The 13,928-nt window shown below is 33.0% G+C and overlaps 1 protein-coding gene across 10 annotated transcripts in view; it reads left to right on the top strand.

Annotated features, from left to right (window-relative positions):
* Positions 1 to 13,928, top strand: part of STXBP4 (syntaxin binding protein 4) — a 71,418-nt gene that overhangs the window by 13,009 nt on the left and 44,481 nt on the right. For 9 of the 10 annotated variants that reach the window (XM_062591628.1, XM_062591627.1, XM_062591626.1 and 6 more), the window contains 11 exons: positions 1,107 to 1,192; positions 1,909 to 2,038; positions 2,609 to 2,741; positions 5,395 to 5,501; positions 5,589 to 5,772; positions 6,967 to 7,045; positions 9,588 to 9,682; positions 10,168 to 10,264; positions 11,985 to 12,097; positions 12,659 to 12,745; positions 13,798 to 13,863. In XM_062591628.1, the coding sequence (XP_062447612.1) occupies positions 1,107 to 1,192; positions 1,909 to 2,038; positions 2,609 to 2,741; positions 5,395 to 5,501; positions 5,589 to 5,772; positions 6,967 to 7,045; positions 9,588 to 9,682; positions 10,168 to 10,264; positions 11,985 to 12,097; positions 12,659 to 12,745; positions 13,798 to 13,863 (1,177 nt within the window). The remainder of the gene's footprint in view (positions 1 to 1,106; positions 1,193 to 1,908; positions 2,039 to 2,608; positions 2,742 to 5,394; positions 5,502 to 5,588; positions 5,773 to 6,966; positions 7,046 to 9,587; positions 9,683 to 10,167; positions 10,265 to 11,984; positions 12,098 to 12,658; positions 12,746 to 13,797; positions 13,864 to 13,928) is intronic. The other variant, XM_062591633.1, reaches the window with a different exon arrangement.

Here is a 13,928-nt window from a genome sequence, read left to right as displayed (position 1 = left end):
TCTATACGTTTTATTATTTCATTTTTAAATAATGTATCAAGATGAGATTTCAATAACCCTCTGCAGTCACAGGAATTACTTGGGAACTGCAATCACTTAATTTCTGTTCTCTCTCTAATTTGTAAGATTAATTTGCTGATATTTCCAATTTACATCATTCTAGATTATTTTTTTCTATTTTTTAAAAATCTTTTGTTACTGAGGTGTTCATAACTCAGACTGTAATCTATGTTTCTTCTTAAAACAAGATATATTCAATATTAGATCAATCATGCTTTTTTTTGATTGTTTGTTTTCAATGTGTGTAATATTGTGTGTTTTTTCTCAATGTGTGTCCTGCTTTTTGGGCAGCTTGCTATAATCTCTTCAGTTTCTGGAAAGAACTTCCACCTTTATTTTTACTTTATTTTTTTTTTTTCAACGGTGTGCCTGACATGAGGCACATGAGGGAAAACTGTATCTTTATTGATTAGTTGATAGATGTCTTCATCTGTTCCTGTTCTTTTGAAACAAGACTTGAGAGTGGTTGTTTAAAAGCTTCAGATTTATATCTGTCTTATAAAAAAAAAAAAAACTAAATAGAAGAAAACTAAATAGAAGTTAAGAATTGGTGTCTGTTTTACTCATACTTGAATAGTTAATTTCTTCTCTACTGTTTTTTTGACTAAGGTTGATGCCACAAATTTGTTTGCTGGTCTCTTCTGGATTCCTTTCCATGATGGTTAAATTAAAAGCATTCTGTAAACATACAAGTATATTATCTGATTTCTTCTAATATAAGTATCTCATTTTGGACCTAAGTAATGTCACTGTTTTGGTATCTGGAGTTGATTTGAACTGTTAAGACTGAAAAAATCTTAAAGGGTAAAGAGAGGTAATTAAACTTTTCTATCAATAGTCCATTTTATTCATAGTTACTGCTATTCCATCTTTATCCTTCTGTATTACATTATCTTTTTCTTACCTCTTCTGAATGTTTGTATGTTTGTCAAAACTTTCAACTGAGGAGCCTTGTTTATTATATTGGATATATTATAGTGGATTTAAAGGGTTGCATTTAGAAATAATGTAAATTTCTGACAAAGAACATCTTTTTATTACCGTAGGAAGGAATTCCTTGACCTGATGGATAGGTATGGCTCTCACAGTAACACTGACTCTGCAAGAAGTTCTCCAACACAACTATTGGCAGGTAAGGATATTTCTGTGGTCTTCATGGCAGGAAAACAAAACTGCTTCCTAGCCTGATAGTGGAATAGAAGATAGCACTTAAAACAGTTTTCGTTTTGGGGAAGGGTATGTTAGACCAATCAGAGCAAGTGACTGAAGTCAGGCAAAACACATATGTTTACTTATGACTTTAACATTTAGTTTGTAATCTATGCATGAAACTTGACTGATCTGTGTCTCAGTTTCCCCAGCTCTAAAATAAATACACTACCACCCACTTACAGCGATTTTAATGAATAGCATGAAAAGTGTTTGATATTTGTAAATAAAACATACCATTAAGATTTCAAAGTACCAATAAAAGCTCGAGCTAGATTATATTAAGTTCTAATCCTCCTGGAATTGTTGCCTAGATCAAATGCCTTTATGTAACTTGTACAATTATCCTTTAGGAAGGAGACTCAAGATGTTTTAGAAGTTTTGTTTGTTTGTTCTGCCCTCAGTTCGGAAAAAAAATCATCACTTACTGGGTTTTAAAGAATATATTTTTGGAACCCTGAATGGCTCTCAATTCTTAGCTGTATAGACTTAAGCTTTCTTTTGATTGCTTATTATTTGCTTTTTGTGTGCTTTCTAACATGAAAATAGTCTTGCTGAATTACTTAAGTTGAAACTGTACCTTTTCCCAAATGTGTATTTTATTTTTTTCTTTTTCTTCCATTGTTTCTTTTCTTTAAGCAAAGCCTGTTGACAGCCTTTCTTCTGGGTCATCCTCAAGGTCACAGAGTCCTCAGTTGCATCCAAAGGATATTACTGCCATGACCAGCAGAAATGATTCTGTCCTAGCGCCATCCCCAAAGCTTGCAAAGTAACTTCTGAAGATGACTGTAACTCTGTTGTTTAAGCTGTAGAAAATACTGTATTTGGTTGCATGGGAAAATGTTAGGTTGAGCGTTGGAGTGCTCAATGTTTTTGATTTTGTTTTTTAATCGTGTAACTGATAATACTGTTGATATTACAAACGCTTTAAGTGTTAACCATTTTTTTCTCCTCATTTTCTAGTAAAAGTAGATTACTTGAATTGACTTCTGATCTTAGTGTGTCCTAACAAATAATGCCTCTAGTTTATGTGTACATAGATCCTCCCATAAGCCTGTCTATAATACAGAGGAGTTTTTAGTCTTGTGAAATAATATATGGGTTTTTAAAAGACAAGTTGGAATTGCCAGAAGTAATAACTAAAGTTGCTGATTTTGTAGGAAGTAGACACTGTAGGGCTTGAATATTTGGATTAAATGTCTGCTACTTCTGTTTGGTTGCTGTAATACATATATATGAAATCAACAAGATAAAGATGTTATACCAGTCGTGACTCTTAACTGAGTATCTAGTTCTGTAAAGTAATTCTATTTTTCTGTTTTTTTCTCTTTTTTCCTAGGGATAGTGTGTTTCAAATTATCTCTGTTTGCAAAGGAACAAGCCTAGGTTTGAATATTGTAGGAGGAATTAACAGAAATGAAGGGCCTTTGGTTTATATTCAAGAAGTTATCCCTGGTGGTGACTGTCATAAGGTAAAAAATATAAAGATCTTCTGTTTTATTTTTTTTAATGATTTTTTTTTAATCTTCAGTCACCTGAATTTTTCCTTTCATTTTGAACATACTTTACTACTATAGATACATTTATTCTGTAAAGATAAAATTTAGTGTCGTGTATATAGTCTCGTGTTGCTGCTTGCTTATTCCCTAAGCACAAGTATCCCATTCATGACCATGTAACCATGGTGTGGTACGGAATTATTTATGAATTAAAATGTGAGGTAGATGAGGATCTAATTCCCCAGTGCATAGGAGAAAAAAAGAAACAAACTTCTTTTAGAGGTTAAATGATGCATGGATTCAAGGTAAATCAGCAGAAATGGAACAGCTGCAGATTGCATCTCTGTTTTTTAATCTTGGACATTCAAACAATCATTTTCCCCTTGTATGAATTTAGCTCAATCCTTGCAGTTGGAAAGCATCACGTGGGTGAGATTAGAATAATAACAATTTCTGATAGTCCAGGCTAGTAAAATGTATGAATTGGTGCTGATTACTGCCTTCATTTCCAATGAATGCAATATATAAAACAGGAGGATTTGTACATTTCAAAGAAGAAATAAAAAACAGTTCAAGCACACAAAACTGCTTTATCCAAGCATGTCCTTTTGCACCCAGTGTTATTATGGTTATTTTGATGCACAGGTATCTGTTTTTCCTTGCCAAGTGAGAGTACATGGTAATTTCATCAGCAGTAATTTTTGCCACAAAACTAGGTCTATAGCTATTTCTGACCAAAATTTTCTAGACCAAGGTTAATCCCAAAATGCAGTGATGGAAATAAACGAAGTGCAATGTTTCTTCAAAACTTCTTTTCGTAGATAAATAGTAATCTTTACCTATTTTGTTGTGGCCTTTAAAACATTTTTCCATCGTAAATATCTAATTTTAAGCCTATCACATTTATAATCAATGGACTGAGAAAGAGTCATTAATCTGCAGTAGATTCTAATATTATCATTGTTAGAGATAATTGTCCCACTTTGACTATCGTATGTTTGAGGAATCTAAATAGCAAGCATGTTTTAAGTCTCTGCCATAGGAGGGCAGCATTGAAGTTCACATCTTGTAATAGGCTGAATGCCAGCAGACTTGAACATGTAGGACCTTCTTTCCAGAAAGAAATCACTAAGTAAAATTCTGTCATAGGATTGAAATCAAGCAGATAAAACTTAATGTATGTGTGTATTAAATAGGTAAAATAAGTCCTTCAAGATCAGCTTAATTTTACATATTTCCTGCAAAACTACTTTTGCATAGTTTGTTTCATACCTTTAGATTATTGCTGTGATTAATTTCTTAAAAACTGAAGAATGCAGGTATGTTGCATGTAATTTATGCATGTTACATTAGAAGAATGTGGCAACGCTAAACTCTGTAACCATGAATATATCCATCATAGGCAGATGAATGACATGAATTTTCAGTTAAATTGTTGAGTCCTCTTTAAAATGCAAATAAAAGGAGCTTTATGTTAATGAGAAATCTAGCCTAGCATATTTAATGTCTTGTCTTACAGAGAAAGAAATGTGATACGTGTCTATGTTGGTAAAAAGTTTGCAATGAGTAATACAACAAAAGCACGAAGTTGACAGTATTATATTTATGGTACTCCTGACCAGTGAATTCCTAAGAGAGGAATCTGTTTTTCTTAGTAAGATTACTGTGGCTAGTAAGTGCCTGAAAATTCCCCTTTATAGCCAAGAATATCTGTTTCTTCAAATACAAATTAATTAAGCTCACAGCTGGATTAACTAGTAAAGAAGCTTCCTATAGACAGATGAGCAGATACTCCTTGCTGGAAGCACCACTCTCTGTGGTAGAGAAGTTCACTGATGTCATTTCTGCATGATAAAGTTTTGATAATGACTGCAGTTGTGGTGATACTGAATAATTATGCAGAATAGGTACAGTAACTTGAAAGAACAGAACATCTACTTTTGTTTCTCACTTATCAAAAATAATAAAAGACTTTTTCAGTGCTATAATAAGCATGTCAGGATTTATGAATTTACTACTTTCTGCTCTCAGAGGTTTGTTCCAGTGGCTAGGTTGCTGGACTTTCTGGTGTAATGTGTCTGCATTGATATATTAGGTGAGGCCTTGATCCCATAATATATTTTATCCACGTGGAGGAGTCTGCCTTTAGGGGAATACCAGGTGATTTAAATGGAACTCTGTACAGTCTTGGGAAGATTCCTATCCTGGAAAAGCTGATGTGAGGCCATAGACAGTTTTAGTATATAATAAACATTAGTCAAAACAGTTAATTGGACAACTTTACTGAATGAAGTGGTTGTCCACTGTTAAACAAAGGCTGCAAAAGTTGTATAATGTCAACATGGGATTTATTATGTGAGCTGCTTTTAGGGTGCTTTCATTTCCTATGTTGTTAGTGAGAAAGCCTACAGTACATGTTGTCTTGGTGTCGTCTTCCTTCATTTCATCTACTGTTTATTCCCTGAAGATTGATTAGGCAAAATTTATAGTCATTCTTGGTATTTCTTATCCTAACAGATTGAAAGGTGTGTGCTAAAGTGCAGTAGTTAAACGATTCTTTCTTTAGCATTAGCAGTTTATACAAAAAATTGTGTTTTTGTTTTTTCTGTTATTTGTTATGGATTAGGATGGACGATTGAAGCCTGGAGATCAGCTTGTATCCGTAAACAAAGAATCAATGATTGGTGTCTCCTATGAAGAGGCAAAAAGTATAATCAATAGAACAAATATGAGGTATTTGTTACTGCCATTTTTGCAAAAGTAGTGTATCATCTAATTAACAATGTAGTACACAATATGCTGAGTTTTTTTTTATTTTAGATTTGAAAGTTTTTGGGAGATAGCTTTTATTAGACAAAAAAACATTGCCAGTTATTCAGAGGATCTGCAACGTCCATCCACTCTCTTAACATCTTCTGTAGTATATGGAGAGCAGCAGGCTGCAATACTTAGTCCTCTTGCATCTCCTAATGGGAAGCTTGTCTCCAAGTTCACTGCTAATGCTGTGAGTATACTTATGACTTCTGTTAGTATAAACTGAGCAAATAGTTGTTTTCTGAATTCTATTCAAATTTCAGTATAGGGTTCTTTTAATTCAGTTTCCACTCTAGTAAGAAAAATGACTGGCTCCTTTTCCTGCAAAATACTCATTCTTTGGAATATCAAGATCCTTCCAGATGGCATACCATATAACAGTAGAATAAACCAACTTGATGAGAGGAATAAGAGTACTAGTTGACTTGTGACAAGAAATCAAATCAACTGAACTAAGCATTAACGGCGTTCTTAGATACAAAGGTTTTCTTTACTGTTTGTTAGGCAATAAAGGTTAAGAATGAGATATTTTCTAGTTATTCAGTTTTATATTTCAAAGATAGGGAATCTTTGATTACTGTGTATGTGTAAGTACAGATCTCACAAGTTATACCTCCTTCATGATAATGAAATTTTTGATTAAAAAACAGAATCCAAGAGGAATGGTGTGTGTGTTTACCTCTTTCCTTTTTCTGACTGAATCACATTCATTGTTTTAATTTTGTATAGTTTACCCTTAGTGTAAAAAGCAGTATTGAACTTGAGGCAAGAGAGAATGTTTTAGAATTACTCCATTATTTCAGTTTTTCAAAGAACTTTACCAATTTATAGGATTTTAACTCTAAATAAAATATTTCCTTTGAACAGAGAATAAAATGTTCCATGTCAAATACAAAGTCAAAAGAGCTGATTCTCAAGTGTTCTTATGTTCATACTTGAAATTCTTGCCCATTTGTTCTTTCCTGTCAGAAATATAAACATTGAAGCAGGTTGACCAGAGAGAGTATGTTATCTCCATTTGTGAAGCTATTCAAAACTCAGCTGTACAAGTCCCTGATCTAAACTGGACCTATGTTGAGCATGCTTGCAATTATGTGTGGGCTGATATTATTTTCTTAAGTGGTTCCTTGCCACAAAATAAACAAAAACAAATTTTGTTTTATAGGTATAGTGGATCAGAACTTTAATGTAAATCAGAACTTTGACTTTAATGGCATTCCCCACTGCCCCACCTTGTGCCTTCTCACTCCTTCCTTTCTCCCTCCATTCTTCCTTCTTCTCCCTCTCTTGTAGATCAACATGCATTTCTAGTCTGATTTTTTTTAACCTATTTCAGAAAATGGCCTTTCATGACTTTTGATTTTCCCCCACCCCGCCCCCATAGATGGAAACTGGAATCAAGAAGAAAGAGCAATCTCCAGTTGAGACTGTAGACAACAGTCCTACTGATGTGCCTGCCCCTGGTAACTTCTGATTTAATTCTTTTTGCCTCCATCTCCTGTTTTTTCTTCAATAACTGTCCTACAGAAAATACTACCTAGTATGAATCCATAAGCTTTAAAGAAGGGAATATTAGACTTTTTTTTTTTTTTTTTTTTTTTTTTTAGTACTGAGGTGAATAGATTGTGCAGTGACTTTTTTCAAATATAATTTACAATGGACTTTGTTTATAACAAACAGTTGAAACTAAACAAAAACAAATGATCACAACACTTGCTGTATAGCAGTAACGGTAATAGACTCAGTTGAAACCAGATAATGAAGACTCACATATAGATCAGGATTAGGTTGCCATGGAAACTCTTCTTTCATGATTTGTTGAAATTCTGTGGATGTATACTGTTTGCACCTTTAAAAAAATCAGGACAGCGTATTGTAAGAATAGAAATAACATGCAAACCTGTAACTTTTTTTTTTTTTTCAATTTTTAACAAATAGAATTCTAGAGTGGGTTTTCCTGAATATGTCTGAGACCCATGGTGGTCAAAGAAAGACAATACTTTGATTATATCTTTAAGTATATAATTTAAAAAGAACAGCTAGGAAAAATAGAAGGATGTTCTGGTATTTCATCAGAACAAAGTCAGAGCTGTAATGGTAACTCCTTCAGGAAACTTGTATTCGTTGCATTTATAAATAGTGAAGATGCAGAAGTCTGACATGATGAGTTATGTTCTTGTTTCATGTGATAAGCTTGTGATTTATGTTCTTTATTTCTCCATGAAGACCTGAACTTCTGACAGTAGCAGCATAATCTCTGCCCCTCAAATTGATTTGTCCGTGTCTGAGAAGAGGAAGGACAAACATGCAGGACATCATTCGTCCTGGATGTTGCTCCATTGACATTATTGTACCTGGGGTTATTATGGCCTGTCTTAGATATCCTAATGCTAAGTGAAAAGGTCTCCATAGAAGGATTAGCTGAAGGGTTAGCTAACTGAATATGAACTTTTGAAACTGGAAAGGTTGTAATATTTAATAAAGCTTGAGTTTAATAATCAAGCAGCTTTGTCATGCTAATCATGAAGAACACAACTAAATCAGAGGCATAAGACAGGCTGTTTCAGAATATGTTCAGATTATAAAACTCTTGATTAATATTATGCAATACATGGGAGTGTCATTGTTGCTTAAAAGAGCTCGAGAAAACCAGTTTCTTAAACATGCCTGAATAATGTGGAACTACTGTAAAAATCACTACTAGAATGGAGAGTGGAAATACTTGACAACTCCAGTGTATACTGTTTCTTGTATTTTTTTCATTTTAGTCTTGTTTAATAGCACATCCTTAATCAAAGGTGCCATTTTCTTTCATCAAAGAATTTCATCAAAGTTGCCGTTTTTCAAGTCAAACCTTGAAAAATCAAAGTAGCTTGGAGATTTTTTAAAATTTGTGTAAGAAAAATGAGCATAATTCTGAGAAATTCTTGCAGAAATTCATGCACAAAGCTTTTCATTCTGAGTTGAAAGGAAGTGTGCCAATTCAGCTGAGGTCCTAGCCCACTGTCTTCAGAATTTAATATAGCATGTGAGAGGTGTTAGTGTCAGAGATTTCTCAAGATGTTTTGGTTTATGCTTTTGGCATAGAAAGAGAATGTAAATTACTTTGAGCTTGGAAACAGATACTCTGTGAAATCAAAAAAAAATTTTTTTGCGATGTAACTCATGCTCTGTTAGAGCAAATCTCAAACTAAAATTTTTCAGTTTTCAAATAGCGATTTTGGTTTGGGCACCTCTCTAATGCATTAATGAAATAGTGAATTAAGATTTAATTTATATTTATTTATAAATAAATATTCCATTTTTCTCTGCAAAAAAATGTGCCATACTGTGTTAATGCAACCAGTTAAAATTATGCAAAATTATTTCTGACTGAAAGGACTGGAGAGGTGGTGATGAACACTTTGTCTACAGAGTTTATTGGATGGTGGGCTTTGGAAAGGAGTTCCTCTTCAGGAAAAAAAAAGTGTGCTGAGATTCAGCCTAAGCTTACTGAGCACAGTCCTTAGTGGCAACAAGTCATTCCCTCTCTTTCCACAGTGTTTGCTAGTTCACTCGATATGCTTTTGGGAACTGTTGAATGTGTAGAGGGTACGTCTTGCTGGTCTTTCTTGGAATTCATAAGTGTATTTCTCCTTCTGTTCCCAGAGTTACTCAATGTATTTCTTGGAAAAAAAAAAAAAAAAAACAGTATAAGCCATATGCTTCTTCTTTTGCATCTCTAGAAATTATTCCCTGTTTCTCTCTAGTAATTTGCTACTTGTCACTTTTTGATGGATAATTTCAAAATAGTTTAAGTAATCAAGCAGTATCCATATTTTTTGTTTATTCAATAGTGTTTTTCTTATTTTTAAAAAAGATCAGTCCAAATATTAACATTTATTGTGGCAATTGGGTATTAAGTTGGGATTACTTTGAAGAGCAGAGTTTCCGAACAAATTATTCAGAAACCAGAAGTTACAACTCAATCTTCGTTTAGTTAAATCTAAAATTTTTTCTTCACAGTACTCTCTCTCAATCAGATTGATGATTATAGGCCACAAGGAAGGAAGAATTTCTTGAACTCTTCTGTTCATCTCAAAGCAGAAAAGCTGGAGAAAGTAAGTACTTTTAATCTTGTGAGTTTTTCTTTCTCCCTCCTTAATGGTGCATATAAAACAACTGGAGAATATTTCTAGCTTGACAAAAATGAAGGTGTAAAACATACATAAAATTTCCCGTTTGGATTGTTCTTTGAGATTGCTTCATTTTATGTTTCAGGCAAATTACTGTTTTTGTTAATCTGGTTAATGATTAGCTCTATTATCTTCTGGGAATCTGAGCATCCACCAGGATTTTTAAGGCTGTTACTAAGGGTTTTGCATTCATTTTACCCATTTGCATTCAAGGGTAAATAATATTTGAATATCTTTAAATCAGTAGAAAAAGTCATGAAGAGTCTCTGGAATAAAAGTGTTCTCAGTGAGAGAGTACTATAATATAAAAAGGCTGTTTGAAGTGAAGATCTTTAATTACTCCACCTATATCACTTCAGTCATTATTCCTAGTCCTTTTCTTTTTCTCCAAGTAAGTCTTCTCTTTCCAGGCATTGCATTATCTTGGGATACAGCCCACAAATGAACAGCAACAAGCCATAAGGCAGCAGCTTGAGAAGGATTCTGAAGGAACAGTGTCTTTTGGAGGTAATCATTTGTTAATTGCCCTGGAAAATGGAGTAATGTAAGAATATAGAAATGATAGATAATACCCATTGGTATTATGATTGGTAAATAATAGATAATACCCAAACTTGGACTTCTGAAACATGGTGGTTGAAAAGCATATCACAATTGTATCTAATAAAACGCAATCTTGAGAAAGTTTGAGTTGGTGTTCAGTTACAAATTTCTAAATTTACCTTGCGAATAGGGCATCTTAGTAGTGTAAGGGTTTTTTTCAATGAATATGTCCTTAAGAAAACATTTCATTAAAATGAAGTATGAAAGTAGTTTCTGTTTTAAACACTTGACATATTTACTCCTTTGTCTTAAGAAGCAGTCATAAGATGCTTTGTTAGAAGTGGCTTTCAGTTTAGGTGTAATTAATTGTAGAAAATAACCATTCTTGAAGTGTTCTTAAGTATTGCATCTGAATTAATGTGTAAGTACAGATATAAGCACACATTTCTGTATTATCAAATTGCTTTGTATTAAATATTAATAGACTACCATAGCAGTTTATAAAGGTATAAAACTGTTGTATTTTTATTCATTGTTATCTTTATTTATGTGCATAATATTTGTATGATTTTTTTTTTGGGGGGGGGGGGGGGGGGGAGGACTGAAATCAATATCCATAAAATAGAGGCCTCCTCATTTTGAGAGGTTCTGTAATTGTTCCAAAAATTACTTGGGTATTTGGAAGAGTACTGATGATTAAGATGACTTCTTGAAGCAACTAAACTGACTGATCATTTAACATGCTAATTTTGTGAGTGCCATAACATTTGAACTGTATGATATATAGAAGGATTTGCATGGAGACCATCATGATTCTTCTAGCTAAACCTAATTCTGATGGAAACCAGTTTCCTCAATTAGCTATGACAAGTTTGGTGGGTGACACTATCAAGTTCAGAATATTTGTCATACACCATTAGTTATGATGGTAGTACTGATAGAAATTTCACTTAAACTGGATTTTCAAATATCTTTATCGTGCAAGATACTTGATATTCCATCAGAATTTATAGTATGCACAAACTGATCTCTATCTTTCCACTTTTCTGTCATGTTGTAGCAATAAATATGTTTATACATTCAAATTAAATGTGTAATCAAAGCCCTATCAACTGAGAAGGTTGTAATTTTTCTGTTTAAAACTTTCTTGGTCAACATAAATTTTACCAGGTCTCTAGAGGGCATTTGAAAGATTTGCAAAGGAAAAGATTATCAGTGAGCTTCCATGAAGTTTACCCTCTTACTTCCAGAGACAGAGCCTCCTCTTAGAGGATAATCCACTGGGAAAGGCAGCTGTATACTAGGTGTGCAGATTTCTCTTAAATTTTTGCCAAAGATCTGCCAAATGTAGAACATCTCTAACCAGGTGCTTTAAAGGTGAATTTCACAGCACCTTTTCTTTCTTTCTCTTACACAAGTTGAACGAGGGGAATTTCATGCCAGGACCATTTTGAAAATTTTTGTTTTTATTTTTACTGGCCTGAACAAATGTTTCTGCTTTGAGGGATGTGTCTGACAAAATTGTAGAAGAATTAGGGCTTCCTTTAGGAAGCTAATGGAAGGCAGGCATTGTATTTATAAAGGGTAACCTGCATTATGATAATAGCAGTTGCGTTATATTTGGTGATACTGGTACTAAACTGAAAGTGGAGACTATAGCAACACAATCTAAACTGTTTTTTAGATTTTGTTCAGGTTTCAAGGAATCTGTTCTCTTTGCATTTGAATGCAACAGATGGTGACCAAAAACCTGTAACATTTGGGGCCAATGAACTTGCCAGTTTTTTAGATTCACAGGTAAGGAACATGCCTGTACAGTGTTTAACTGTTGTGAGGAGATTATTGGAAAGCTTAACATTTTCTTTTCTTTTCTTTTTTCTTTTTTTTTTTTAAGATTATTCCAATTTTAGACAAATTTTTAGAACAGTTCCACATCAAGGTTTTCTTTATAATAACCTAGTTTCTGTGAAGCTTTTTAAAGCAACCTACTTTGCAGAAAGCAGTTAAGATAATTATTTGTGATTTGTTAAGAGTATGGACAACAGTGATTTACTGAGATTTCTTAAATGGGCTACATTTTACTACTAACAGTGTAAGTAATAAACAGTTAAGGAGCCTGCTGATTTGAATTTCCGTATTTGAAAATCACTAATGTTATTATTCTCTTGGAAGATAAGTTGGTTAAAATTTTATCAAATATTTTTAGTATTTCTGCAAATGAGTTTTTATTTTTAAATAAGTCTAAAACTAAGATTATACTTTGAATTTATTAACAAGATTTTTTAAGAAAAAATGTTAATGATTATGAGAGATGCAGTTAGCACTGGTTTCTAACTCTACCTGTTTAAATATGCATAGTTTGCAACTTGTGATTCTTTGGAGGATGACATGGAAAGGCTTAAGAGAGAAAGAAATGAAGCTTTAAGAGAGATAAGTAAATTAAAGGTAATACTTAATTTTGATTACTTTTAAATCATTCTAGAGGATAATTTCTTTTTGAAGTGTATATAGTATGTAACTTGATGTTTTTCTTTTGAATTTTATGTGCAAATTAAAATGAATAAATAGAAAGGCAGAACAAACAGTCCTAGTTATGTTTTGAAATTTGTAGAATTTGTAGGGGGGGTAGAAAACTTGGCTTATTTTCCTGTGAACATTGAAGTGATGAATAGGTATCATGACTCCCTAAACTATTGATGTACTCGTGGTCCAATTCAGTATGTTCTATATGTTCCTTTGGCACTTTTTAAACTCTTTTTTTACAGCTTCTAACCTTCCAGAAGTGGTGTTCCTACAGGCTTCTGCTATAGGCTGGTGATTGAAACAACAGTAAAAGTAACTTGAATATTAAGAACATATATAAGAATATATATAAGACAAACATCAAGAAAATAAATTGTATTTTGTCGTTAAAAAAAACATGGGGGAGAAGAAGGGGAACTTAGGTTGCACAGCAATCTATTAAAACCACAAAAAAGTCCTTATTCCTCTCGCTTCCTAGATACCTGAGTAACAAGAGAACTAGAAGACTTAAAATGTGTGTTTTATATACCTAACACTTGTGTATTATAGATAACCCTCAGCTGCTCATAAAATGTAGACAATACAGTATCAATAAAGTCTCTGAAATGAAAAACTTGGCTTGGTCCTAAGTTTTATAAAAGCTGATGATTATTTGTTATTTCCACCAGAACTCTTTTAAATATCTTTCTCTGTGTATTTAGCATTATTAGTAAATTTATGTTTTGGCTTAGAAACGTACCAGTAGTACAAAAGTCAGTAGTAAGTACATTGGTAATACTTAATGAAGTAGACTTAATTGGTAGACTTAATGAAGCTGATTGTTGCTAGCTGTAGTGTTGATGAAGCTGTTTGGTCCTAAGTAGGAGTTGGGAATAAAAAAAAAACTAACTATTTCTCTTTTAATTACTTCTTGCCCCTCTTTCTTTTTTCTTTTCTCTCTCTCTCTCTTTTTTTTTTTTTTTTTTTTTGGACAGGAAGAATTGTCTGAATCTGTGAATTTACAGAAACAGTTAACAGAGGAGCTACAAACAGTCAAGCAAGTATGTTGGAGTTTCTTAAAAATATATAATTCTGAAGATTTGTCTCTTTATCCTCAGTGTTTTGT

Source organism: Rhea pennata, chromosome 19 (genome assembly GCF_028389875.1).
Source record: "Rhea pennata isolate bPtePen1 chromosome 19, bPtePen1.pri, whole genome shotgun sequence".
In the NCBI taxonomy this organism is placed as follows: Eukaryota; Metazoa; Chordata; class Aves; order Rheiformes; family Rheidae; genus Rhea; species Rhea pennata.
Note: the sequence above shows the minus strand (reverse complement) of the source record. Positions and strands in the feature narration are given on the sequence as shown.